Here is a 27,391-nt window from a genome sequence, read left to right as displayed (position 1 = left end):
CCCTCCTGAGACCTTTCCCACCTGATTCCTATGGGAGCGCAGCTTAGTCCCGGGGCACAGGTTTCATAACCTTCCTACCACCGCTACTATCTGCCCCCTAATGGGTCATGGTCGGGTCTGGGTCCCTTTCTGTTCCCCTACCTGTTAGTCTATTAGAGCCCACCTTCTCACACTTCATGGGTTCACAGTACATACGGTGGGTCTGATACTGAGTGATATGCGCTGGCCCGTGCCTTGCCTTAGATCTCTACCCAACCACGAAGTCCTATGACGACGTGGGGAGATCTCTGGGAACCGACCCTTACCTAACCCCTAACCCTAACCACCCCACCCTTACCTAACCCTAACCCATCAATCCCCAGTCCACTACCAAGTCCCAGGTCCCTGACCCTAAACACAACCTCACAGGAGGAGGGCCAGTCCCCGAACGGTCACGAATATTAGATTGCTGCCCGTGCCTGATGAAGGGTTAACTTTACCCGAAACGTTGCAACAGAGGCTTATAAATTTAGGTGCCGTAACTAGGACAAAATGCTCCAGTACGATAGCGTGTGAATGACCGGTGTGTACCTGAAGATAAAAGGCGTGTGCTTGTGGAACATCGACAGAAGGGTTTAAAAGGGCAAATAACCGGAGGGAGGCGATTGCCTCATCATTGACTCAGAGCCAGATTATGGACAGTGCATACTTACCTGACGGAGTGAGGCCTCACGATGAAGTTGGGTAAACAAAACCCTAACCTCTACCCAACCACGAAGTCCTATGACGACGTGGGGAGATCTCTGGGAACCGATTCTTACCTAACCCTAACCCACGAAGGCCGCTACGGGCCCATAACCCACTTAGGTAGTGGTTTTCATCCCTAATCCTAACTCTTCAGGTCTACAGAGACCAGCTGAGGAGTTTCAACAACTGATCAGGATCCTCCTGATGCCTCCCTTTAGAGGTTTTGCGGTTGTCCAACTGGTAAGAGACCCCGGTAGACCACAACACGCTGCCCTGGGAACTCATCGGGGTTCATCACCGTGTAATGAGGACGTATATTTGTACTATAAATGTATATTTTGACTCAAGACCACAAATTCAGTTCATGTTTTTATTGTTAAGATTAACACAAAACCACAGTACAGTAATCAATGAGACAAAGTATTGATTATGAAAAAACTGATTAATGAGGCAAAAGATTGATAAATGATAATAGAATTTAGAGGAAAGACTGAAACTGAGATTACAGGAAACAACAAGAACATCTGACTGTAGTATAAATCATCTGGTTAGATGTTGTTTAGTATAGGTGATGTCAGCAGTGACATCATGATGACATTAAGGCTGGTGTGGGCGGGGCTGTTTGGCGTACTGGATGGCGTCGAGCGCCGCACCGATATCGAAGTTTTTGGCCTGAAGGAGACGAGTCAACCAACCGCCTTCATCAGTGAAACCCATCGACAGCATGAGAGACAGAGACTCCACCAGACGGGGGTCTGCTTCTGTGTGGGGGGAGGGGGGCAGGAAGGAGACGTCAGTGAAGGTCAGAAGGGACGTCTCACAAGAGTCAGACGGAATAGCAGAGAAGATGTGGTCTTACCTTGAGGCAGGTGAGGGTACAGAGCCGCCTCCTTTAGACCTGTTGGACCCTGCTGTCCCGACAGGGGGCCCTGGTCCTGGTCCCTGGGCTGCAGGGATTGCAACTCTCCGGTTGAGGGGTCGACCTCTTTGGGGCTCAGGTGAGTCCACTCCTCATCAGAGTCTCGGCACACCTAAAGAGCAGAGACTGGGTCAGGTTTACTGGTTCCAGTACTTGGACTGGTCTGAGACTTAGACCAGATTCATGAGGGTCAGAAATGTTATTTATTCCAGCAGGAAATTATGTCATACATGTTTCTGAATGGTTTTTTTTCTGGATTGTGGGAGATCAGTGGTCATACTAAGTGTAATGCAAAAGTGAGTATGTGGTGCGCAGTATCTCTATGCAGCATGTCTGTACGCAGTAGGTTAGCACGCACTATGTTAGCACGCAGTATGTAGCATGCAGTATGTCAGTGCGCAGTATGTCAGTGCGCAGTATGTTAGCGTGCAGTATGTAGTGTGCAGTATGTTAGCGTGCTGTATGTAGTACGCACAAGGGCGTAGGTTTGGTCTCAGCATTGGTAGGGACACTGACAGCCCCTCTGGTAAAATGCCAATATACAGTAACAGTATATTCTATATCCAAAATATATATTAAAAACGTTTCCCAGTTGTGCAGCCAAAAAAGACCAACAAAAAAAAAAATCTATTCTGCAGCACTTAATAGGCTATAAATAAAGTGCTTTCCTCCTTTATGTAATTAGTAGTAGTGCTGGGCAACGATTAACATTTTTAATCTCGATTAAATCGCATGGATTTTTTGCGATTAATCACATTGTTATGGCAAAGTTCAATAATGAATTCAAAAGTAGTGTATTGCGCACTTTTATTTTAAAAGTACTGCTATATGAACAATAACATTTGGTTTGCACACTTTAAACAAATAAGGTGCTTTTTAACAGCAGTACCTTTACACAGTAGCAGTTCTATCTCTTCACTATCTGTGCTCAGTGTGCTGACTGTATGTAAAACGTGTTCCACTGCTGTGCAACAGGAATAAAATGTTTCAGCAAAAATGTCTGTCTTCATGACAGTCAGAGCATGTGAATGCAGCTCTACTCTTCATCACTATGATGCTGTAACTCAGAGGTGATGATGGTTACCCAGCGATCAAAGAATAAAGACACTTTACGCACAGTTTAGGTGTATTTTCCCTTTAACTCACGAGATGCAGGCAGCATGTTTTATACTTAATGTGAATATAATTCATACTTTGTTGGCATCTTATTCTGAAAACCGGATTAGTCTGAAGAAACGGATGTTGTCTCACGTTAATCTTTCCGCTAACTTTCAAAGTCCTTCGCTCGCTCCCGATCTGTGCCGTTTGAATGCATTTACAATGAATTTCAGCGTATAGGTCACTAACATGTAAGTGTCTGCTGACTTTACCGCAGCGATGTCCAGTAGTCTCCATTCCTCCACCGCTGCCAGTGAGCAACGGACTTTCAAAATAAAAACAAACGCGCTACATCAGTATGTAGTACGCAGTATATAGTACGCAGTATGTCGGCGCGCAGTATGTCGGCGCGCAGTATGTAGTACGCAGTATATAGTACGCAGTATATAGTACGCAGTATGTCGGCGCGCAGTATGTCGGCGCGCAGTATGTAGTACGCAGTATATAGTACGCAGTATGTCGGTGCGCAGTATGTAGTACGCAGTATATAGTACGCAGTATATAGTACACAGTATATAGTACACAGTATGTCAGTGAGCAGTATGTTAGCACGCAGTTTATAGTACGCAGTATATAGTACGCAGTATATAGTACACAGTATGTTAGTATACAGTTTTAAACACATATATGGTCATTAAGGTCTCTGTCCTAGAGGTGTATTTATTAACATACACTACCGTTCAAAAGTTTGGGGTCACCCAGACAATTTCGTGTCAATTTTCAGTTTCTTCGCAATGTCTCTCATGGAATAGCTTAATTTCTAAGAACAAGAACAGACGGCGAGTTTCACATGAAAGTTCTCTTTTTCTGGCCATGTTGAGAGTATAATCGAACCCACAAATATGATGCTCCAGATACTCTTATGTAGATATTTCATTAAAAACAGACGTTTCCACCTAGAATAGTCATTAACCACATTAACAATGTATAGAGTGTATTTCTGATTAATTTAATGTTATCTTCATTGAAAGAAACGGTGCTTTTCTTTGAGAAATAAGGACATTTCTAAGTGACCCCAAACTTTTAAACAGTAGTGTAGATTTATTGTTTATCGTCAGACAGGATTGACATCTGGAACATGATGCATAAATAAGAAAAACACAAACTATAATAATAATAATAATAATATAATCAGCCCGTACTTGTCTGTATGTTTAAGAATGAGCTCGTTACAGAGTGAAAAGAATCATCGTTGACAAACGACGCACTAGAAGCTTCACTAAAGGGTTGAAATGGGAAACAATTCGGGGTCCTGGCATGTTTGTGAAAATATATATATATACTACATACAATATTTACTTTGGTGACTATGATCTCCCAGTGGAGTTAACCTGCTGCTGGTCTCCTAAAAGGGGGGGGCCACGGTGAAACAGTCATCTGTACAACATTTCACAGGTGATGAACTCACCTTTGACCCCTCACTGCTGGTTCCGCCCACCTCTGCCTCCATCCCCCCACTCTGAGGAGGGGTCACCTTTGACCTCTCACTGCTGGCTACGCCCACCTCTGCCTCCACCCCCCCACTCTGAGGAGGGGGGGGCACACTCTGAGGAAGAGGGGTCACCTTTGACCTCTGGCCCTCGTGCTCCACATCGATGTCCACGTCGATACCTGTGCACATATGACATCACTTCCTGTTTAAACCTCACTCATCCACAGCAGCAAACCTCTTATAACCATACCCTTACTTTGAAATAACACCATCACTTCCTGTTTGCAAACACCAAAAAGAAACCTAATAATGACATCACTCACCCAGTGGGTTCAACATGGCCGCTACGCCCTCACCGATGTTCATCAGGAAGTCCACGTTGGCCTGTGAGGCTGCAGACAGAGGAAGAGGTCACTGATGATGTCATTACTGAGAAGAGGTCACTGATGATGTCATTACTGAGAAGAGGTCACTGATGATGTCATTACTGAGAAGAGATTACTGATGTCATTAATGAGAAGAAGTATCTGATGATGTCATGTCAGTTTATTGATTATTACATCATCAGTTATCATCACTGACCAGAGGAGGCGCTGCTATCAGCAGCAGGTTCGGAGGTTCCAGTCTTGTCCTGGTCCTGGTCCTGGTCCTGACCATGGTTCTGGCTCAGGTTCAGGTTCTGGTTCCACATGCAGTGTCTCATCCTCTTCATCCACTTCCCTCGAGGGAACCACTGCAGACATTAAACATTCATATTGTAAATATTAAACTACAAATGATTAGTAGAAAATCATATTTTACACGGTTTATTATTAAGACATAAAATATTATACACTACAGTACTCTCTCTAGGGTGACATCACTACAGTGACCTCACTACAGTGACATCACAGCAGCACTCCTTCCCATGATGCACCTCACCTGCAGCGGGTGCCAGATGGGCAGCAAAGCGTGCTCAGTGTGCCTCCCTTCAGCCTGGCAGGACGAGCACAGGTCGTAGTTTGGACACACGGAACACTTGAAGCGGGTTCCCACCACGGGACCCTCGCAGCCGTCACAGGTGACGTCACGGTGCAGAGGGGGCGGGGCCATGTGAGGGGGTGGAGGCTGAGGAGCTCCAGGTGGAGGAGGAGGAGGGTGGCCAAAGGTGAAGGGAGGAAAGGCGTGAAGAGGAAAGTCTCGACGGTTCTCCTTCTTCTCTGAAAGAGTTCAAGAAAACTTTATTAGAACCAACCAATGAAACAGTGTATCAGTGAAAGGCTTTGATCTTTTATATTTTATTATTAACATAAACTCTGATAATTGATTTTTATTCGGATGAAAAGTAGCGGGTTTTCACAGTTTTTTTGTCGTCTTCTTGTAAAATGTTTTACCTTTCTTTATTTCTTAGTGAGCTTCAGGTGAGCTTGTGTGTTTGTACCTTTGATGAAGAGGCGGAAGGTGGAATCCTTCATACAGGTGAGACCCATGATCAGTTCATCATCAGAGGAAAACGCCACCAGGTCATCATCTTCATCTGAAATATACAAAAACACATACTCATCAATTAATAATTTTATATCATGAAAATAGAGTCCCTGTGACACACACACCTGTGGCGTGTAAGTGAGGCCTCCATTGAGTCTTATTGACCTCCTAGATACACACACACACACACACACACACACACACACACAGACGTAGACAGACACACACAGAGACAGAGAGACAGACAGACATAAACACACACACGTAGACAGACAGACAGACAGACAGACAGACAGACACACACACACACACACACACACACACACGTAGACAGACACACGTAGACAGACACACGTAGACAGATACCGATACACACACTATTATTATTAATAATAATATATATTTACCTTTATAGTACATGTTGATGTTCTTCAGGTTGTTAAACACACTCAGAGTCTTCTTGTTCAGATATTCATAACTCGATGAAACATCTTGATCCACTCCGAACCTCCGGACCTCTTTAACCGCCTCGTCTTTACCCAGAAGGTACGCCTTCACCGTCACCGACATGCTGCTCGTTCACCGGGACCTCTGGAACAGACTCCGGACACAAAACACGGACTTTAAGACTCTTTTCGACTCCAGAACTAAGTGACGCAGCTTTAAATCCTCACAACCTTTATGTTTACTTCCGTGATCGACGTCACTGTCGTCACGAGAAGTAAACATTGACGCGGCTTCTCATTGGTCCACTAATGGTGTCCGGTCCAGCGACCAATGAGAGGCCGACAAATGACTAAGCACTTTCCAATGAGGGGATTTCCTCTGACTCACGTGACCAATCAGGTTTACTAGGTATAAAGTTGAGATTAAAGAACCGCTGCGTCATCGTTATGAAACACTTAATATTCAACAATATCTAGTGTAAAAACGTAATAAAGATCATTCAACTCTTTTGTTATTGTCTCAAACATTTCACATCGAAGTTTAATAAACATCAACATTGACTTTAATGATAAATATGTTATATTTTCTTCATTCAATGTCAATAAACTATCAAACATTCAGAACATGTAAATGAATATATTAATTAACTAAAACACTTTAAAAGAGATTCTGTAGATTTAAAAAAATACTACAATGAACAGAGTATTCATTCTTTTGTTAAGTTTATTCATTTGTTGAGCTATTCTATGTCTCAATATATTATACACACATACATACATATATATATATATATATATATATATATATATATATATATACACACACACACACACACAGTTACTGAGTAGAATTATGAACAGCTGATGTTCATAATGTATACAAGTCTAAATAAATACGGTTAGTTTTCCTTTGTGAGTTCAATAAAGTTGATCTTTATTCTTCCTAACCCTATATTAACATAATGATGTTGGTCTCTATGAGGTCATCCTGTGTGGATACTCAGCAGCCAATCAGCTGCAGCGTCTGTGACCTGTGACAGTGAATCATCAGTCTTGTGACCTGTGAAGTGACTCAGAGTCACAAGATCTGTAGTTTAGTATCTGATGAACAATAGCAGTGTCTGATGTCCCAGAATGCATCACTCCGTCACAAATATTGTACCATCTACACAGTATACTATATTTATACTACTTTAAACTGTTTTACACTATAAAAGGGTATGCAGTAATATATATATTAGTGCTGGGCAACGATTACAATTTTTAATCGCATTGTCATAGGCAAAGTTAAATAATGAATTCAAAAGTAGTGTATTGCGCACTTTTATTTTAAAAACATTTGGTTTAAACACTTTAAACTAATCAGGTTCTTGTTAACAGCAGGATTCTCTTCACACAGCAGCAGTTATAACACAGTTATAATGATTCTGATCATAGATATTCAGCGTGTTCACAACTTTATCTTCATGTGTGTCAGAGATGAATTTAAATATACATCTTGAAACCTGCAAACCTATCTACGTCATGTTTTTATGTTTGTTAAATTATCAGTAGCGATAACTAAATGATGATAAAACTGATTGGTATGTTGGTCAGACGCTATGCAACACTGATTACGTAATATGTGTGGTGTTTGTTATAAATGTACGTTGGTACATAGAGGGTGATGGGAAGCTGTACATGGAGGGCCTTAGGACCCAGGGGAATGTAGGGGAAGGAAACAGGAAGAGACGCCACACAAACAGCTGTTCACCACTCGCTGCCGGTTCTTGTGTTAAAAATGTCGCTTAATAATAATAAAAACAACAACCGGCGTTAACGCAACGATAAAATAATTGTCGCCGTTAATTAATTAATGCGTTACTTGCCCAGATATCTCTCTCTCTCACTCACTCACTCACTCACTCACTCACTCACTCACTCACTCACTCACTCACTCACTCACTCACTCACTCACTCACACACACACACACACACACACACACACACACACACACACACACACACACACACACACACACACACACACACACACACACACACACACACACACACACACACACACACACACACACACACACACACACGTACGTTACCCTGTGCGTCGCCCGAGCGTTGCCTTTGTGTTGCCTGTGCGTTAGCTGAGTGTTACCTGAAGGTAACCTGAGTTACACAAGTTCTTACTTGGCTTCCGTTTCAAACAGGATCAACTAAAAACAAACACTCTCAGAATTGAATAGTTTATTTCTACTTTAACACATTTGATCTATTACAATAGAAAAGAAACAGAGTCCAGAGACAATAGAGGAAAACTGAAGAATAAACTGAGAATATCAAATATATTCAATATATCAATTACACAATATCAATCAATCGTAATCACTCTTCAATTAAGACGCAGCTCACAAAGTCTTTTGTTTCCTCAGCAGCAAAAAGCATCTGCTCTGATGAGGTCACTGATGAGGTCGCTGATGAGGTCGCTGATGAGATCGCTGGAAATAAAACATCCAAAAGTACCTCAGGTGTGTGATGATGTCAGAGTGATGTCATATGTATAGGGGGTGGTACTGGCGGTGGGTCAGTCTCTTCCTGCAGGTAGGACAGGTGTGTGATGATGTCAGAGCGTCTCTCAGACACTGACTGCAGAACACGTGACCACATTTAGTGGAAACAACCAATCGGCCGCTCTCCACAATCTGTGACGGAAACAACAAGCGGCCAATCAGAAACCAGGATTCTACCTGCTGTCCAGGTGTGTAACAGGTGTGTTTGAGTCTCACCTCAGAGTAGCAGTCAAGACAGACGGGACAGCTGATCGTCCCCGGAGTCGACCTGAAACACACACACTCTACTGGTTTCCACTGCTGGGATCAGTCTACTACCTGGCTGTGATTTAAAGTTAATGTTAGACGGGATCAGTCTACTACCTGGCAGTGATTTAAAGTTAATGTTAGACGGGATCAGTCTACTACCTGGCAGTGATTTAAAGTTAATGTTAGACGGGATCAGTCTACTACCTGGCAGTGATTTAAAGTTAATGTTAGACGGGATCAGTCTACTACCTGGCAGTGATTTAAAGTTAATGTTAGACGGAATCAGTCTACTACCTGGCTGTGATTTAAAGCTAATGTTAGATAGGATCAGTCTACTACCTGGCTGTGATTTAAAGCTAATGTTAGATAGGATCAGTCTACTACCTGGCAGTGATATAAAGTTAATGTTAGATAGGATCAGTCTACTACCTGGCTGTGATTTAAAGCTAATGTTAGATGGGATCAGTCTACTACCTGGCTGTGATTTAAAGATACAGAAAGGATCAGTGTATTACCTGGAGGAGCTGTTGGTCTGTACAGAGGACATGATTGCAGCATTGAGGACAGGAGGCGTGTCTTCCTCTTCATCACTGCTGACGACGTAACTCTCACCTGAGGGGCCTCTCTGGTTCTGAGGACCTGAAGGAGGACCAGAGGCATGTTGGACCGTCTCTTTATTAACTATAATATAATATGAATTATTAATATGTCAACTATAAAAATAATTACCTTCATCCACCAGCTGGACCAGCAGAAGAAGAAACAGTTAGCAACAAGAAATACATCGTTATTAACAGACAGAGGGGGGGGGGGGGGGCACAGACAGAGGGGCCACATATCAAAGTGTTTTTACCAGAACGGAGTCGTTGTTCGTCAGGTCGACCACAGCAGCTTCTGATCCCTCACAGGTGAGATCCACCACCTCCTCTACACCTGAACACAGTTGAGTTACTGATTATTGATCAGCTGTTTAACATGAATCCATACAAGAGGAGAGTATTGATCTGTACTGACTGTCCTCAGTGTTGTCCATCACAGCGATGGTCTCTGTGGGGGGGGTGGGGTCACCGTCAGCTGTCCCACTGACGTTAGCCGTCCCGCTAACGTTAGCCCTTCTGCTGGTCTTGGTTCTGGGCCTAGAAACCAGAGGACTTCCTGTAGTCCTCCTCTTCCTCTGAGCCTGAACACACAACACACACTCATTACCTCCTGACCTCATCTAAAGGACTCAGATCTGATCCTTTAGTAGATCTTTTATTGTAAAACATGTGATAAACTGATCTGAGCTCAGCCTGAATGTTAAACATGATGAAGTTAAACTTACAGAGCTGCTCATGTCAGAGACACTGAAGACGCTGCAGAGGAAACAGAAGCAAATATTATTATCTTTAGACTAAAGTTACTAAACACGAGGGGTGCAACGGATCACAAACCTCACGGTTCGGTTCGGATCATTTTTCGGATCAGCAAAGAAAAGGGGAGGAGTCAAATATAACTTTGTTTTCCATTTATTAATGAAAGAACTTCAAGAACACACCCTCTATGTACCAACGTACATTTATAACAAACACCACACATATTACGCTAATCAGCGTAGCATAGTGTCTGACCAACATACCAACAAATAAATGATTCATTTAAATTATTTTTTTAGAGTTTTTAAAGTGTTTAGTTTGTAATATGTATAGTAATCATATCATTTAGTTATCACTACTGAGAATTTAACAAACATAAAAACATGACGTAGATAGGTTGCAGGTTTCAAGATGTATATTTAAATTCATCTCTGACACACATGAAGATAAAGTTGTGAACACCGGCTGAATATCTATGATCAGAATCATTATAACTGTGTTATAACTGCTGCTGTGTGAAGAGAATCCTGCTGTTAACAAGAACCTGATGAGTTTAAAGTGTTTAAACCAAATGTTGTTGACCTTTAGTTCATAGAGCAGCACTTTAACATACAAGAGCTCAACACACTACTTTAGATTCATTATTGAACTTTGACACAACAATGAGATTAATCGAGATTAAAAATTGTAATCGTGATTATGAATATATACTCATTCCCTAGACCTCGTTTATCACCACAGCCTCACGTACACGACGAGTTAAACCGGCTGAAGGTGTTTAAATACCTTTATTTACCTTTGTTACCTTTAGAAACGTGTTTCCTGTATTTCTGACGTTAAACGTTCATTAAAGTTAGTTTAAATAAATACTTTTACTTCGACGAGATGAAACTGATTTAGACACAACACTGGTAACAACAGTTAGCATCAGTTAGCATGACAGTTAGCATCCGTTAGCATCAGTTAGCCGCTGTCTTCACTCACCGTCAGTGTTTCCCTCCTGTTAGACTGGTGTTCAGCTGCTTTAACGTTCACACATTTAAATATTAAACAATCATCTGACGGATTTATCCACAAACAACAGCCGATGCTAATGTTTCTTCTACCGCCTGTTAGAGGGTTCTTCTTCTTCTTCTTCTTCTCCTTCTTCTCCTCCTTCTTCTGCTCCTTCTTCTTCTTCGCCTGAAACGGAAACTAGTATCAGAGTTACAGGCACATTACTGCCACCTGCTGCTTCACACTATGAATAGCAATTCAACTCAATTCAAACTGTTGAATGTTGCACATCTTTCATACATTAATGGTACAGAGACATTCACCTATTATCTACCTGCACATGTAAACTACCAGAGGCGCTCACCTATTATCTACCTGCACATGTAAACTACCAGAGGCGCTCACCTATTATCTACCTGCACAGGTAAACTAAAACTCACCTATTATCTACCTGCACATGTAAACTACCAGAGGCACTCACCTATTATCTACCTGCACATGTAAACTACCAGAGGCACTCACCTATTATCTACCTGCACATGTAAACTACCAGAGGCGCTCACCTATTATCTACCTGCACATGTAAACTACCAGAGGCACTCACCTATTATCTACCTGCACATGTAAACTACCAGAGGCGCTCACCTATTATCTACCTGCACAGGTAAACTACCAGAGGCACTCACCTATTATCTACCTGCACATGTAAACTACCAGAGGCGCTCACCTATTATCTACCTGCACATGTAAACTACCAGAGGCACTCACCTATTATCTACCTGCACATGTAAACTACCAGAGGCGCTCACCTATTATCTACCTGCACAGGTAAACTAAAACTCACCTATTATCTACCTGCACATGTAAACTACCAGAGGCGCTCACCTATTATCTACCTGCACATGTAAACTAAAACTCACCTATTATCTACCTGCACATGTAAACTACCAGAGGCACTCACCTATTATCTACCTGCACATGTAAACTACCAGAGGCGCTCACCTATTATCTACCTGCACAGGTAAACTACCAGAGGCGCTCACCTATTATCTACCTGCACAGGTAAACTAAAACTCACCTATTATCTACCTGCACATGTAAACTACCAGAGGCACTCACCTATTATCTACCTGCACATGTAAACTACCAGAGGCGCTCACCTATTATCTACCTGCACAGGTAAACTAAAACTCACCTATTATCAGGTAAACTATCCGCCTTAATTACTTAAATTAGTAGTGAAATAAAAACAGGAACACAATAAAAGTTCATGTGAATTTAAAGTCAGAAACAAACTTGTGATTAGTTTTATTCTTGTTTCACACATTTTACAGACATTAACAAATAACTGACAGTGAAGATGTTTGTTACATAAACCAGATTTGAATGATTCTTCACATTTCTGTTTACTTCTGGTCCAGACGGAGGCTAACTAGCATGAAGCTAACCGTGGTACCGTAGTTTTATTCTCAAACTAAATAAATTAAATCAAACTGTACCAACAGAAACCAGTCGAGTCCTCAGTCTGCGAGTACAGCTGACTCCACCTGTGCTGACAGGTGCATTATGGGTACTGTAGTGCCGAGTTGTGACCCGGCGCAGAGGGAACGCTCGTTTTGAGGCGGGGGACATCCAGCCGGGCCCCGCAGAGTCTGCTTTAAGGCCGGACCTTCATGAACGCCAGCGGCTGAACGTACCACTGAGCCGGGACACCTGAACGCAGCACAGCTGAGAAGAGACACAGGTGAGAGGGTTAATGTGAAGCCCTGGACTACGGAGCAGGATTTAACATCGAAGCAATACATTAACGGAAGGGAATCCAAAAATACTGAAGAAACTAGAATATTATGAACCGATCAAAGTAACAAGAGAACCTCGTTTGAGACATTGAAGACTACCTTCGGCTAACCCCTCTGATGTTTCTCAGTGTGCTTACCTGTGCAGCCCTAAGAGGAAGAGAAGCTCATGGGATCCACCTGGTTCATCTTCAGATGGTTGTCGAGGATCTGGAAGATCTCCTGGATGTTTGGGACGTAACCCGACTGAAGCTTAGACCACACGGGGACGTCTGAGAGAGCGGACAGGAAACAGCGAATCAGAGAGAGGCTACTTTATTATTCATCTTTATGCTGATGACACAGAACAACGTCATCATGATGTCAGAGAAACGAGTCAGGCCTCCTCAGGCTCGACATGAATGTGACGTTACATCAGTGTTTCTCAACCGGTGCTGTTACTGCACAGTAACCACGGTGACGTCATGGACCAATCAGAACGTACCGTTCAGAGTGACCTCGAAGGCTCCTGTAGACAGGAAGTGAGTCTCCATCATGTTACAGAGGAAGAAGGCCATCAGACAGGAGAAAATCTGACAAACAACAAAAACAGTGACGGGGTTAAATCCATTGCCATGGTAACCTGTTGAATCATCCGTGGCCATGGTAACGTGTACCTTGTTGTCTTGACTCCAGGTCCAGGCTCTGGGAGTGTCGAGGCCGAGGAGTACGAAGGGATTCTGACCGCTGACGATCAGCAGGATGGAGAGAAGCTTCAGGTAAGAGACCAGGTTACCAACACACCTGAGGGGAAGTGATGTCAGAGATCACCTGGTGAAGGGGGTTGTGGGTAGTGTAGTGATATCAGTGTTGGGGTCTGACTATGTGCTGCTGAACAAAGATCTGGGTTGAAGAGAACACCGAACCCTACAAGAAAGAAGGCGTTTGGGTTGAACGAGGCCGGCATCTTACAACCAGAAGTCACAAAGTGTATAAAACAACCAGCCTGAAAAGAACACAACGTTGCTGTTTTTAAAAGAAAAGCCGAGGTCAACAGACTTAATATCGCTGGACAAATAGACGGTTTTGTTTCGGATCCTGAGAAGAGAAGTTGGACAACTTGCCTGCAGAAGGAAGAAGACGCATTATCCAGAGAAAAACAACTCGATTCTCCCGGTTATGAGGACGCAGAATCTCTGGAGCCTGAGTTTAACTCAGAAGTCTTCTCACAGTCAGAGGTCTTGGTGTCTGGGCTCAGTTCGGTCACAGTGTGTTTAGTTACTGTGGATTGTTAGAACGCGGTGCGTATGCTCAATAATCGCCGAGATGTTGTGTAGAAATGACTGTACTTCATACTGCTGCCATCTGTTAGGTTTATAGTCCTGTTGTCTATTCGTTCGTGCACTTTATTTGATATCTTTCCGTACATTTTAATGTTTCTACTTTGCACTGTGTTGATTGTTAAATGTTATGCACCTCATGTCAAATGTCAAAGTCCTGGGGGGGGGGGGGGGGGGGGGGGCTGTAGTGGTGTCAGAGCTCACCTGTTGAAGGGGGTGGGGGGGTAGTTTTCACCCTCTATGCCAGGGGTCTCAAACTCAATTTACCTGGGGGCCACTGGAGCTAGGGTCTGGGTGAGGCTGGGCCGCATCAGGTTTTCAACAAAAAAAACGCATTTATTAAAAACAGAAAAAAAAAGAAAAAAAAACTGTCTTCAATGCTTTTGCTTCTGCTATACCCTACACTTTTTCAGTGCTTTGGTTCCGGTTTTCCACAAGAAAAGCTCTGATAAAACATTCCACTGTTCTCAAATATCTTAATTTTTAATTTTCTACACAAAATAAGATGAAAAAATAAATAAACAAATAAAGAATAAAGAAAATAAATCAATCAATCAGTAATAAATAAATAAAATAATAATAAAACAGCAAATAAGAAAAACTTAAGAAACCACATATAGTTGGTGGGTAGAGAAATTATTTTTTTTCAGATTCAAATTAACAGTATTAACAGTTATTTAACCTTTAACATGAACATTAATGAAACTTTCAACATGAGCTGTTCTGAACATGGCTTCTCTTGCCTACTTTTGGCTAGAGGTCTGGCAGCGCTTCCTCTTGCATAGCCGAGCCACATTTGGCTTGAGGGAGGAAGCAATTGAGACCCTCAGTAGACTTTGAAGATGCTCATCAGTAAGTCTGGTCCTGTACTTGGACTTATTGAAGTTCAAGGTGGAGAAGAGCTTTTCACACAAGTACGTGCTCCCAAAAAGGCACATGGTCCGCTTGAACATTCTGGAAAGCTCAGGGAAGCTGGGAGTCAATTCTCTCAAAAATTGCCCAAGCTTGTCTGCTCTTCCACTCACCTCCCTGAACTTGGCTTTGAGTTCAGAGTTGCACTGCAGGTCAATGAGCTCCATTTGAAGCACAGGAGGGGCATCTTGCACATCAAAGGAGAAGGGGTCCGCAAAAATTTGAAATGTGGCTCTGTGCGTCTTGAAGTCTGCAAATCTGTGGTCAAATTCCTCCTGTAGCTTCAAAATGGCATCAGCATACTTCTCACCACTGAATGGTGTGCCTGCATCCACAAGTGCCTTGCATGCTGGGAAATGGCAAAGGTTTGTCTGAGATAGCTGAACTTTCCATAGCATAAGTTTTGTGGAGAATGCTCTCACATTGTCATAGGCAGCACTGACAAGTTGCCCCTGGCCTTGTAACCTCTTGTTCAGTACATTAAGCTCATGCGTGACATCAACAAGAAAAGCTAAGTCCATGAGCCATATAGGATCACTTAACACAGGAACAGCCACCCCATTCTTCTCCATGAAGACTTTCACTTCTGCTCTCAACTCAAAAAATCTCTTCAACATGTTTCCCCTGCTGAGCCAACGTACCTCGGTGAAGTAAAGCACGTCCCCATATTCTGACTCCATTTCTTCTAAAAAAGCACGGAACCTTCTGTGTTTTAAGCCCCTGGATCTGATGTGGTTGATGCATTGCACAACAACAGACATCACGTTGTCAAATTTCAGGCATTTGCTGCAAAGGGCCTGCTGATGGATAATGCAGTGCAGAGCTATGGCTTCCTCCACACCCTCCTCTTCCAGTTTTTTTTGAACAAGTGCCACCAGTCCATTTTTCCTCCCTGTCATTGATGGCGCTCCATCAGTTGTTATCCCAACAAATCTCTTCCATGAAAAACCGGCATTCTCAATGGCATCACACAGCTGGTGAAATATCTCCTGAGCGGTGGTCTGGCCATGCATTGGCATTACTGTGAGCAACTCCTCTGTCACTTCAAAATTGTCATCAACACCACGGACATATATTGCGAGCTGGGCAGTGTCAGTGATGTCTGTGGTCTCATCAAGAGCGACTGAGTATACACTGAAACATTTTGCTTTCTCACACAGTTGATCATAAATGTCACTTGACATGTCACAAATGCGCTCTGCCACGGTGTTGGCAGAAAGGCTGATGTTGCTGAACTGACCTTTCTTTTCTGGACAGACAATACTTGCAGCCTGTAACAGGCACTTTTTGACAAATTCACCTTCTGTAAATGGCTTTCCTGCTTTAGCAATCATCTCACTAACCACATAGCTAGCTTCGACTGCTGCGTTATTCTCTTTGGTTACTTTCTTAAAAAAATCTTGTTGCTTCAGTAGACATGTTTTAAGATTGGCAACTCGGTTGGCTCTCTCATCTCCCTGGTATTTTGCATAGTCCTCAGCATGTCTAGTTGTGTAATGACGTTTCAAATTGTATTCCTTATGCACCGCAACTTTCTCTGTGCAAATAAGACACGTCGGAGTGCCCCTGTGCTCCACAAAGAAATACTGAATTTCCCACTTTTCCTGAAATTGTCTGTGCTCATCACCAACCTTTCTCTTCACTGCAGGCTTTGAGAAAGACATGTTTGGGGCTGTGTAATATATAATTCCACTAGGTATCGCTGTTGTGTTGAAGTTTAAGTTTTAGTGTTTAGCTGACGTACAAAGAACGTAATTTCCGCTGGTACCAGATTGGCTCAGGGTCCTGCGCCTGCATATGACGTCGAGCACGGCACAGTTAGTGATTGGTTGAACGTCAGAAACCATGGAAACACAAAGTGTTTGTGGTGGCCGTTTAATATTTATATTATAAGTTCTCCCTATAAACGTGCATTTTTTTCACACTGACAGGATCAGATAGTTACAATAAGTGTCCGACAACATACTAGAAAGGAGAAATGAACGTATGTCTACCTTTAGCTTGAGATCGCTGTTTGTTGCGAGAGCCAATCAGTGTGGAGAGTCTCATAACGTTACTGCACACAGGTCCTGTGCGGTGTCCTGCAGGCTGCTGTGCCCGCTGCAGTTTATGGAAGACAGAGTTTACCGACAACCGTTTAACGACCAGGAGAGTTTATGTTTCGCAGCCGGCTCTGGAGGGAGAGAGCCGGTGAATCCCCTGTGAACTTCCCCTGACCGGGGGAATGGGACTGGACCGGAGTTCGCTGGCGGTTTACCTGACCGGGAGTTTCGGAGGGAGAGAACCGGAGGAAAACCGACGAGATTACATACAAAGTCAATGCAGACCGGAGGTTGTTTATTTTTTTCGCGGGACTGGACCGGAGGACTGAACCACTGCTAGCTGGCAGGCAGCCGGCTCAGAGCAGCAGCACTGAAGGATAGAACTGGGGGAAAAACCCACAGTTTACCGGCGGCCGTTTACTGACCATGGGAGTATTTTTGAGTATTTTGCGATTATTTTTGTCGCTTTTGCTGTGAACACCCCTTTAGTCCACACAGCAACAGAACAACAACAAACAGCGATCTCAAGCTAAAGGTAGACATACGTTCATTTCTCCTTTCTAGTATGTTGTCGGACACTTATTGTAACTATCTGAGCCTGTCAGTGTGAAAAAAATGCACGTTTATAGGGAGAACTAGGGAGAATGTGACGCCTCCAGAGGGTATCATGTACCCAGAAATGACAGCGGAGCTTCGGACTTTCAGAGCAGTACAGCGCAGTGATGGTGGTGATCTCAGTCATGGATGATGAGAGAAAAAGCAAAACAGGCGGGCTCGCTCGCGTATGGGCGAGACAAAATCGTGTCAATTGTGTCCGGTGTGCACACAGCTTTAAGCTGTCATTTCTGGGTACATGATACCATACAGCATCCATGTCAAACTCGCGCGGGCCGCACTAACATTAAACTTTCATATCAAGGCGGGGGCCTCAAACTAGCGTCCGGCGGGCCGCATTTGGCCCGCGGGCCGCGAGTTTGAGACCCCTGCTCTATGCGGATGTCCGGGTACAGCTGGCTGATGGCTCGAGAGTACTCCTGGAACACTTTGTTGTAACCTCAGGAGATACTGAAAACACACAGAGGAGACACACCTGTCAGGTATAAGAGTCCTCATCCACCTGATTTAAATGTTTGTCAGAGATTATCTTCTGATGCTAACTGTTAGCACCGTTGTTAGCCTATTAGCACCGTGCTAACTAACTCACCAGTACTGGAACCTGAGCATGGGCCCGGTGTACATGGAGGTCTTGGCGGGTTTCCCGGGCCCGGTGTCCGGTGGTGTCTCCGGAGAGAGACCGGGTCCTTCGGTCAGTTGTTGTCCGCTCTGAGGGCTCTGTGATCGGCCGAGATAAACGTCCCGGACCGTGAGAGCTGTGAAGAGGAGCAGAGCCACCAGGAGGCCCGCCTGGCTGTACTCCGCCATGTTGTATGCTGCTGTCTGTTCGAGAAGAGGAACCGATCTGTCCGGAAACACGATCATCCACAACACCACTTCCGGTAAGACAACTCACAATAAAAGTGCAGAAGAACAGGTTTTGTCTTGTATTGGAAATAAACTAAATACATTTACTCATTTTAAAGATGCGCGTGCTTTACTTGAGTATGTCCCTTTACTACATAGATTATCAAATATGAAACTATTGTACTTTCACTGCAGTTCGTCAGGTTTTACACATTAAACGTGATTTATGATGCATTTTAATAAATTAAACTTCCTGTAGTCCAAGTGCTGATAGAAGCATATTATTCTATTGTTCTAATGAATCAATTCATGTTGTTTTATTTTGAAGGGCACCTCTGAGACGTCACATTTACCCGACAGATGGTGATAAACCTGTGACGTCACATCTATGGGACGCTCTGCCGCCGGTGTCTGAAGGAGAAACAAAGAATAAAGAAAGCAGTTCTGATGATTATTTTACGGACTGTTTACATACCTGACGTCACACAGGTAAGTTTATGTCTCACGTTACCTGTGTGACGTCACTGAAAACCTTCCAGATCAAACAGCTTCTAGTGTTTAAAGATTTTCTTTCCCTCATTCACACGTTTGTTGTATTATGTTATATATTAAATGAATATCTCTCATTTGTCAACAATAAGCTTTATTTCTCTTTACATGTTCAATGTGCAGCTTCTTTTATCACAATATTGATCAATATTAATATATTCTGTGATGAAGAAATAGAAACTTTCTGTTTGAGACTTTTATGATTTACTGGAATGAAAGTCTGTTCTCTGGAATCCTAGAGGAGAAGATCAGTGCATATTGTTGAATAGTTCATTTATTTTAGGTATTTTTATCCATAAATGTAGTACAGCCCTGAGAACTATTACCGTATTATTTATGTGTATATATATATATGTGTACATATATATATATATATACACTACACAGTTAAGTACTCTGAACATGGTCGATGCCACAGGATGAGTTCACACTGAAGATCAGTTTGGATTTATTGCTCAGATCCATTTTATTATCTTTGAAATGTGGCCAACACCAGATCCAGCAGTGACCTGGTTCCTACACCAGATCCAGCAGTGACCTGGTTCCTACACCAGATCCAGCAGTGACCTGGTTCTGGTCCTGAAGCGACGAACATGAAGACAGAAAGTCTGTTTGTGGATCAAATAAACGGGGTCAGCTGATCGAGCACATGTAGTTGTGCACCTGGTGGTGACGTCACCATCATGTCGGAGTTCTTTGAGCCTCGCTGTGTTGAGTTGATCTCATTCACTACCCGGCTCCATTACCAGGGGTTCTGGTTCTGGCACCACAGAGGACCGTTCCCCACAGAGAGTCTGCGTTAATGTGGCAGCACATTGAGTCCATCTTTGCTTTCTGTCGATGGCAGAAAGATGAAGCTGTTAGTTTGAGTGGAACTGATCTCTGTAGACTGTCGACCGAGAGTTCATGTTTAAAGGCCGATATAAGAACAATACTTTGATATAAGAACAATACTTTGAAGTACCAGAAGATCACGTTCTATTTGTTTGAGAGAAATGAAGTGAAATGGTCAGAGATGACACTACGGGTCAGCTGTTCACCGGGACGTCACGGTTCAGCCCACAGGTTCGAACCCTTTCAGCCTTTGAAGGTTTTATGGAGAAAAAAAACATTTAAAAAGAATCAAAAGTCAGTCACACGTCTGTGGAGCTCATACTTCAGACCAGAAGAGGTCTGGAAGTACTATTACTACTATAGAAGTAGTATTCTCATGTAGTATTACTACTATAGAAGTAGTATTCTCACGGAGCCTCGGTGTAAACCTCTGACAGCAGCTATTGGTCACATTTGGAGCGTTAGTTCCACAGATTATATTTGTGCTGATTAACTGGTCCACCTTCAGGTCTTTGTCTGAGTCCAGGTTCAGGTTCAGGTTCAGGACCCCTTGATGATGAAGATGTTGCACTTCTTTACATTACAGTCATTTAGCTGATGCTGTTATCCCACCGTAGGCTCAGCTCGGAGACATTTGTGGGGTTCAGTGTTTTTCTCAATGACACATCGACATGCAACCAGGGTTTGAACCGCCAACCCTCTGACTGAAAGACGGCCCTGCTGTCCACTCAGCCACAGTCTTGTTACTTACTTAGAACGTTTCAGGATCGGGAACTCTCTTTAATTCACAGTCCTGTTTGTCCCGTCATGTTTCAGGAGGGCTCACCATGTTGAGTGTGGGGGGGGCGGTGAGGTCAGGCGTCCTGCAGCTTCCTGTACGACTCTCAGGACTCGGGACGCTCTCAGGACTCGGGACGCTCTCAGGACTCGGGACGCTCTCAGGACTCGGGACGCTCTCAGGACTCGGGTCGCCGTCAGGTATCGGGACGCTCTCAGGACTCGGGAGGCTCTCAGGACTCGGGAGGCTCTCAGGACTCGGGAGGCTCTCAGGACTCGGGACGCTCTCAGGACTCGGGACGCTCTCAGGACTCGAGAGGCTCTCAGGAGTCAGGAGGCTCTCAGGTGGTGCAGGTGCAGCCGGCTGGTACGGCAGCCTCTCGGACTCGGCTCCGGTTCACCTGTGTGAACACTTCCTGGTGAGCGTGCATCAGGTGAGCGGGCTGCCGTGGTGGCTGAGCATCATCGCTGCTACGCTGTCGGTCAGGACGCTCATCACTCTGCCGCTCGCCACCTACCAGATGGTCGTTATCGCCAAGGTGAGTCATGGAGGACTCGAGGGGAGGAGAGGGAAATATTGAACTATTGTGACAGATTTCAATTATTCTGATGATTCATTTGTAATGAACTGATTGGTTCTTTATAAAACATTGGAAAATGAAACAAAAAGGGCTGATTGTGCTCCACAGTTCCTCCACCTTCACTATTGATCAATCGATGAAGAATTTAGTTTATAAAGCATCCGTCAATAGTGAAACATTATGAATAATAATGATCATTTTCAGTCTTCAAACATCTTGTTTCAGATATCAAAACCAACAGATATTTGATATTTCGGCTTAAAAGATGAATTAAACGTTTAAATGGTTCCAGATTAAACCTCAATCAGCTCATCGAGTGTTTTCAGCCTTAAAGACGTCTGTAAACTGAAGACAGATTTGTTTTGGTGTAACTAAAATAAAGTAAAAGTTCATCTCTGATCAGTCTCGTGTGTGCAGCACCAGGTTCACTTCCAGTGCACTAAATCCTTTACTGTATGTTCTACTGGTTTAATTCAAATAACACACGTGGTGTGAATGTTTCAATGTTTTTACATCTCAAGATAAAGAGATTACAGATGAAGTATCACTGTGAACCACACCAGTAGCTCTTCTCCATCATGGGAAACATAGTAACCTCCAGCTGATGCACAGGTGGAGGCTCTGCAGGCGGAGATCTCGGAGCTGGCGAAGAGGCTTCGAGGCGAAGTTTCATTCCGAGCGAAAGAGAAAGGCTGGACGGAGAAACAGAGCCGGTAAGAAATAATACAAAAATAACAACCAGCTGTGTTTTTATCTTAAACTTCATGTTGAACTTGTTGTGAGTCAAACGAACACCAACAGGGTTAAAGGCCTAAAGGTGCAAGATTTGGAGCATTTCGATTGCTTCTCAACAGCCCTCAACATGGCTGACCTCTCACAGCTAACGGTGCTAAGAGCGCTAACAGTGCAAACTACCGTGAAAGTGCTAACAGAGCTAACAGTGCTAACTACCGTGAAAGTGCTAACAGAGCTAACAGTGCTAACTACCGTGAAAGTGCTAACAGAGCTAACAGTGCTAACTACCGTGAAAGTGCTAACAGAGCTAACAGTGCTAACTACCGTGAAAGTGCTCACAGAGCTAACAGAGCTAACAGTGCTAACAGAGCTAACACACATAGAGGCAGAGTGACTGCGTTGCCTTCTCAGGAAGCCGTCGTAGTGTTTCGATGATAGATTATGTTCAGAATGTTTAATATTCTCCATTAATGAGCTGTAACCTGATTCAGAGGAAGAAGAATCTCTTCTGCTGTTTCTTCTCAGGTTCCAATTCAAGAAGAATCTGCGTCGAATTGTTTCTCAGCTCTACATCAGAGACAACTGTCACCCCTTCAAAGCCAGTCTGCTGGTCTGGGTTCAGCTGCCCCTGTGGATCAGCCTTTCTCTGGCCCTCCGAAACCTGAGTCTGGATCAGTCCGGTAAGCTTACATCTAACCCTGGTAAACTGAGTCTGGATCAGTCCGGTTCGCTGAGTAAGACTGAATCAGTCTGGACCAGTCTGGTGAAATGAATCTAGACCAGTCCAGTGAACTGAGTACATGTGGACCAGTCTGAGTCTGAACCAACAGGAACCTTTGTTCTCTGCAGTTCTGCAGGCTGATCTGTCAGCAGGAGGCGCCCTATGGTTCCCTGACCTCACCTTACCTGACCCCACCTGGATCCTCCCGATCTGTCTTGGACTCACCAACCTGCTCATCGTAGAGGTCAGTCTGTTCAGCAGGTGTGTGATCACCTGACCTGATGTCATCTATCTAACCGCCCCTCTTCTTCCTCAGGTGTTTTCTCTTCAGAGAGTCAACCCGTCTCGTTTTCAGAAGGTTGTGACGAACTCCATCAGAGCGTTCTCGGTGTTGATGATTCCCATCGCTGCTACAGTTCCTTCAGTAAGTTAGAGGGTCACTTTGGTATTTGTACACCTGGACCTCCCCATGGTTTTTATCGAGGTGACTAATGGGGACCATAATAATCCGGCGTTGCTGGAGTCCACTACAGATAATGGTTAACGGCTGTAATGTGATTCCACGTCCACTAAACATGCTGACTGGCAGTCAGACAGACAACATTATGAAACGACTATAAAACATTGTTCTGTGTTTGTTATTGAGTCATTGAGTCATGTGACTAAAGACGGTCATCAGTGAGTGAGAGCTGGAGAGAGGCCACGGGACACCAGAGTTCAGAAAGCAAAGCTTCGGCTTATCTCAAATATTTTCAATGTCACGTCATTTCAATCAATATTTAGCTGGTTTCAGAACGAGACTTCTCTGAGCGAGACACACGATAGCAAACAGACGTTTGCGTTAAACGTTTGCGTTAAACGTTTGCATTAAACATTTGCGTTAAAGGAAAGGTAAAGAACAACCTGTTCTGCTCAGTGGGCTATGTAATACTGAGCAAGTGATTTCCCCCAAATGTGTTAAAAAAATCATGCCAACGTAAATGTTACATCTTAGGACAAATGGAATCTGATGTCTCCATGTCGAAACACAGACTTCTACTTCACATATTTGAACATAGTTGTATATTAATACAAATTAATAATAAAACGAATAATAAAACAATACCCAAGTGCATACGTGGAATTTTCACGTGTTCCTTCTCGTCTGCGTCACGTGTTCCTTCACGTCTGCGTCACGTGCTCCTTCTCGTCTGCGTCACGTGCTCCTTCTCGTCTGCTTCACGTGCTCCTTCTCGTCTGCTTCACGTGTTCCTTCTCGTCTGCTTCACGTGTTCCTTCACGTCTGCGTCACGTGTTCCTTCTCGTCTGCGTCACGTGTTCCTTCTCGTCTGCGTCACGTGTTCCTTCTCGTCTGCTTCACGTGTTCCTTCTCGTCTGCGTCACGTGTTCCTTCTCGTCTGCGTCACGTGTTCCTTCACGTCTGCGTCACGTGTTCCTTCACGTCTGCGTCACGTGTTCCTTCTCGTCTGCGTCACGTGTTCCTTCTCGTCTGCGTCACGTGTTCCTTCTCGTCTGCTTCACGTGTTCCTTCTCGTCTGCGTCACGTGTTCCTTCTCGTCTGCGTCACGTGTTCCTTCTCGTCTGCTTCACGTGTTCCTTCTCGTCTGCTTCACGTGCTCCTTCTCGTCTGCGTCACGTGCTCCTTCTCGTCTGCTTCACGTGCTCCTTCTCGTCTGCTTCACGTGTTCCTTCACGTCTGCGTCACGTGTTCCTTCATGTCTGCGTCACGTGCTCCTTCTCGTCTGCTTCACGTGCTCCTTCTCGTCTGCTTCACGTGTTCCTTCACGTCTGCTTCACGTGCTCCTTCTCGTCTGCGTCACGTGTTCCTTCTCGTCTGCTTCACGTGTTCCTTCTCGTCTGCTTCACGTGTTCCTTCTCGTCTGCTTCACGTGTTCCTTCTCGTCTGCTTCACGTGCTCCTTCTCGTCTGCGTCACGTGCTCCTTCTCGTCTGCTTCACGTGCTCCTTCTCGTCTGCTTCACGTGTTCCTTCACGTCTGCGTCACGTGTTCCTTCATGTCTGCGTCACGTGCTCCTTCTCGTCTGCTTCACGTGCTCCTTCTCGTCTGCTTCACGTGTTCCTTCACGTCTGCTTCACGTGCTCCTTCTCGTCTGCGTCACGTGTTCCTTCTCGTCTGCTTCACGTGTTCCTTCTCGTCTGCTTCACGTGTTCCTTCTCGTCTGCGTCACGTGTTCCTTCTCGTCTGCTTCACGTGTTCCTTCTCGTCTGCTTCACGTGTTCCTTCACGTCTGCTTCACGTGCTCCTTCACGTCTGCTTCACGTGTTCCTTCACGTCTGCGTCACGTGTTCCTTCTCGTCTGCGTCACGTGTTCCTTCACATCTGCGTCACGTGTTCCTTCGTGTCTGCATCACGTGTTCCTTCTCGTCTGCGTCACGTGTTCCTTCACATCTGCGTCACGTGTTCATCAGATTAAATACGTACTGACATGTTTTATCTGTCTGAGATCAGGACCTGCAGCTTTAACTCTGAAAACATGATTCTGCTGCAGGATAGAAGTCTTTACATAACTGAGACCAAGGTCCAGGACATGGGTTGGTCTCAGGAGACAACCTCTAGTTCTTTAAATTGATGTAGATTTATGTAGAACCCAGTACTGAATCCACTATGCCTGCATGGACTCACTTCAGGAAGCTAAATCAATCAATCAAACCTGTAAGCACCATTTAGTCATGTATATTCAGTGTTTATGAATAGATATGAATATGAATATGTATAGTAAAATGTTGTTATAGCTTTCTCATTTAAATGTGATTTTGTTTGCCCCCCCAGTCTATGGCTCTGTACTGGTTTACCTCCAGTCTGGTGGGATTCAGTCACAACCTCGTCCTTCGTTCTCCTGCGATCCACAAAATCCTGAAGCTCCAAACGGTCCGATCAGAATTTCCATACAGAGACCTGCTGTCTGCCTTCATCAGCAAATACTGCAAATAAACACAGAGCACACACACACACACACACACACAGATCAAAGAGACCTGCTTCATGTCTTCGTCACTTCTACTTTGATGTTTTGACTGTTCAGAGAAGATCTGATAAAAACATATTGATCAAGTCGTCTGAGTCTCCTTCAGTTATTATAATATATATATAATAAAGTTATAGCTATTTTATAATTTTTCACATTTTTGTCTCATTATCTTATGTTCTCATTGCACAGCTACTGTGCTCCTCAGCTGCTCTGCTTCAGTGCAGCTTGTTTTAAGGAGAGCTTTCATCCAATCAGAGTTCACCTCTGTGTCTCTGGGTAGAAGAGGCCCGATGCTCGAGTCCAGAGGTTCTCAACCTTTTTTCAGTGATGCGCCCCCGAACCAGCGCAGAGCATTTTTGGTTGAAGAAAATATCATCAGTGTCTGATTCATTAAACTGTCAACACTGAAGATTGCCTTGTTTAGGATAATGTAAGCCTACTGAAAATAACATTCAGTTTATGAACTTACACTTATTGAATATTTATTAAATAACTATTTGTCAAGGATTTTTAAATGGATGCTAATTTTAAATATGTATTTTAAAAATCTCACGTACCCCCATTTGAGAACCACTGCTGTCGAGAGACTTTGCAGTTTAAGTGAATGGGGACGATATTGTCATAGTGTTCAACCAATCAGATCTTTAGTTTGACATGATGGGCGTATTCTTTGACGTTCTTTGCTACCCAGGTAGCCTCTAAGTACGTCTGCATTAAGGTGCGCTGTGATTGGTCAGTGGTCTAACACGTGACTAATGTGAAATGTAAGGAAGCTGCAGAAGTTAGTTGGAGTAGTAAGAGTTCAAATTGAAAGATATGGAAGAAATTATAAAAATGTAAGAGGTTTGCTTGGTGTAGTTTATTTGTTTTTATGAACGGTGTTCCTGGCTGACAGCGTTGCACATTTGATGTCTGTGAATGTGTTTCATTTTAACTGAGCGTCTTGGTGTTTGGAGCTACGCTACGCTAACCTGAGGACGCCATAGCACGGCAGGACACTACGGAGCTTTTGAAAACTTTTGGAGAAACCCGAGTGGATCTACAGATCAACGAACACGTTCGCAGGGAAACGGAGCTCCACAACCGCGGTCGATTCGTCCATTAACGGAGAAGGACTTCTTACTGGAACTGAAACGATGTGCTGGGATTAAACTCTTTGTCAACAAAGAAAGGAGGATGGACTTTGTCTAAGTCAACAGCATTCGGTAAGTGACAAACTGCGTTTGTTTCTTTACATCTGCAGTAACGTTTTCATGAACAGTATTTGAATGGCTCGTGCTCTTGTGTGGTGGAATGTGGATCCGCTGCAGGTCTGCTGGATTGATGCGTTGCTTTGTTGTCATATGAATATATGTGACTGGTT

At 43.9% G+C, this 27,391-nt stretch overlaps 4 protein-coding genes and 1 long non-coding RNA gene across 6 annotated transcripts; 1 reads left to right on the top strand and 4 right to left on the bottom strand.

Moving 5' to 3' along the window:
• Positions 1-1,082: 1,082 nt before the first annotated feature.
• On the bottom strand, positions 1,083-6,404 carry sqstm1 (sequestosome 1). Its single transcript, XM_079167079.1, has 8 exons — positions 6,110-6,404; positions 5,656-5,751; positions 5,157-5,434; positions 4,818-4,968; positions 4,559-4,627; positions 4,212-4,414; positions 1,586-1,757; positions 1,083-1,487 (listed from the first exon to the last, which is right to left on the bottom strand). The coding sequence occupies exons 1-8, from the start codon at positions 6,270-6,272 to the stop codon at positions 1,324-1,326; spliced, it is 1,296 nt and encodes a 431-aa protein (XP_079023205.1). The 5' UTR covers positions 6,273-6,404; the 3' UTR covers positions 1,083-1,323.
• A 1,855-nt stretch (positions 6,405-8,259) lies between these two features.
• On the bottom strand, positions 8,260-11,491 carry rnf4 (ring finger protein 4). Its single transcript, XM_079167749.1, has 8 exons — positions 11,301-11,491; positions 10,286-10,316; positions 9,976-10,141; positions 9,815-9,894; positions 9,691-9,703; positions 9,477-9,600; positions 8,929-8,980; positions 8,260-8,844 (listed from the first exon to the last, which is right to left on the bottom strand). The coding sequence occupies exons 2-8, from the start codon at positions 10,295-10,297 to the stop codon at positions 8,695-8,697; spliced, it is 597 nt and encodes a 198-aa protein (XP_079023875.1). The 5' UTR covers positions 10,298-10,316; positions 11,301-11,491; the 3' UTR covers positions 8,260-8,694.
• A 1,111-nt stretch (positions 11,492-12,602) lies between these two features.
• Positions 12,603-18,840, bottom strand: selenot2 (selenoprotein T, 2). Of its 2 annotated transcripts, XM_079167672.1 has the most exons (7): positions 18,586-18,832; positions 18,376-18,446; positions 14,632-14,671; positions 13,765-13,891; positions 13,593-13,680; positions 13,249-13,380; positions 12,603-13,040 (listed from the first exon to the last, which is right to left on the bottom strand). In XM_079167672.1, the coding sequence occupies exons 1-6, from the start codon at positions 18,801-18,803 to the stop codon at positions 13,259-13,261; spliced, it is 666 nt and encodes a 221-aa protein (XP_079023798.1). In that variant the 5' UTR covers positions 18,804-18,832; the 3' UTR covers positions 12,603-13,040; positions 13,249-13,258. The 2 variants fall into 2 exon arrangements, with proteins under 2 accessions (XP_079023798.1, XP_079023797.1); XM_079167671.1 differs by lacking the exons at positions 14,632-14,671; positions 18,376-18,446 and having other exon boundaries at positions 18,586-18,840.
• Positions 18,715-26,104, top strand: cox18 (cytochrome c oxidase assembly factor COX18). Its single transcript, XM_079167670.1, has 8 exons — positions 18,715-18,877; positions 19,171-19,331; positions 21,042-21,541; positions 22,196-22,296; positions 22,844-22,998; positions 23,168-23,283; positions 23,356-23,463; positions 25,830-26,104. The coding sequence occupies exons 3-8, from the start codon at positions 21,053-21,055 to the stop codon at positions 25,989-25,991; spliced, it is 1,131 nt and encodes a 376-aa protein (XP_079023796.1). The 5' UTR covers positions 18,715-18,877; positions 19,171-19,331; positions 21,042-21,052; the 3' UTR covers positions 25,992-26,104.
• Positions 21,432-24,399, bottom strand: LOC306702140. Its single transcript, XR_013767254.1, has 3 exons — positions 24,145-24,399; positions 22,144-22,275; positions 21,432-21,556 (listed from the first exon to the last, which is right to left on the bottom strand). It is a non-coding gene; the product is annotated as an uncharacterized lncRNA (long non-coding RNA).
• Positions 26,105-27,391: the final 1,287 nt, after the last annotated feature.

Source organism: Pholis gunnellus (assembly GCF_910591455.1).
Source record: "Pholis gunnellus genome assembly, chromosome: 10".
Taxonomy (NCBI): Eukaryota; Metazoa; Chordata; class Actinopteri; order Perciformes; family Pholidae; genus Pholis; species Pholis gunnellus.
Note: the sequence above shows the minus strand (reverse complement) of the source record. Positions and strands in the feature narration are given on the sequence as shown.

What these genes read in the sequence shown, in the direction of transcription:
- sqstm1 (XM_079167079.1), bottom strand. Translation starts at nt 6,272, where the DNA reads ATGTCGGTGACGGTGAAGGCGTACCTTCTGGGTAAAGACGAGGCGGTT. An exon ending in CCATCTGGCACCCGCTGCAG is followed by an intron (nt 4,969 to 5,156) that starts GTGAGGTGCATC and finishes TAATGTCTGCAG; the next exon opens with TGGTTCCCTCGAGGGAAGTG. An exon ending in TGATAGCAGCGCCTCCTCTG is followed by an intron (nt 4,628 to 4,817) that starts GTCAGTGATGAT and finishes CTCTGTCTGCAG; the next exon opens with CCTCACAGGCCAACGTGGAC.
- rnf4 (XM_079167749.1), bottom strand. An exon ending in GATGGACAACACTGAGGACA is followed by an intron (nt 9,895 to 9,975) that starts GTCAGTACAGAT and finishes AACTGTGTTCAG; the next exon opens with GTGTAGAGGAGGTGGTGGAT. An exon ending in GTCTTGACTGCTACTCTGAG is followed by an intron (nt 8,845 to 8,928) that starts GTGAGACTCAAA and finishes TTTCCGTCACAG; the next exon opens with ATTGTGGAGAGCGGCCGATT.
- selenot2 (XM_079167671.1), bottom strand. Translation starts at nt 18,803, where the DNA reads ATGGCGGAGTACAGCCAGGCGGGCCTCCTGGTGGCTCTGCTCCTCTTC. An exon ending in ATGCTCAGGTTCCAGTACTG is followed by an intron (nt 13,892 to 18,585) that starts GTGAGTTAGTTA and finishes ACTTCCCCTCAG; the next exon opens with GTGTGTTGGTAACCTGGTCT. An exon ending in CCTGGAGTCAAGACAACAAG is followed by an intron (nt 13,681 to 13,764) that starts GTACACGTTACC and finishes GTTGTTTGTCAG; the next exon opens with ATTTTCTCCTGTCTGATGGC.
- cox18 (XM_079167670.1), top strand. Translation starts at nt 21,053, where the DNA reads ATGTTGAGTGTGGGGGGGGCGGTGAGGTCAGGCGTCCTGCAGCTTCCT. An exon ending in CCAACCTGCTCATCGTAGAG is followed by an intron (nt 23,284 to 23,355) that starts GTCAGTCTGTTC and finishes CTTCTTCCTCAG; the next exon opens with GTGTTTTCTCTTCAGAGAGT. An exon ending in TCGCTGCTACAGTTCCTTCA is followed by an intron (nt 23,464 to 25,829) that starts GTAAGTTAGAGG and finishes TTGCCCCCCCAG; the next exon opens with TCTATGGCTCTGTACTGGTT.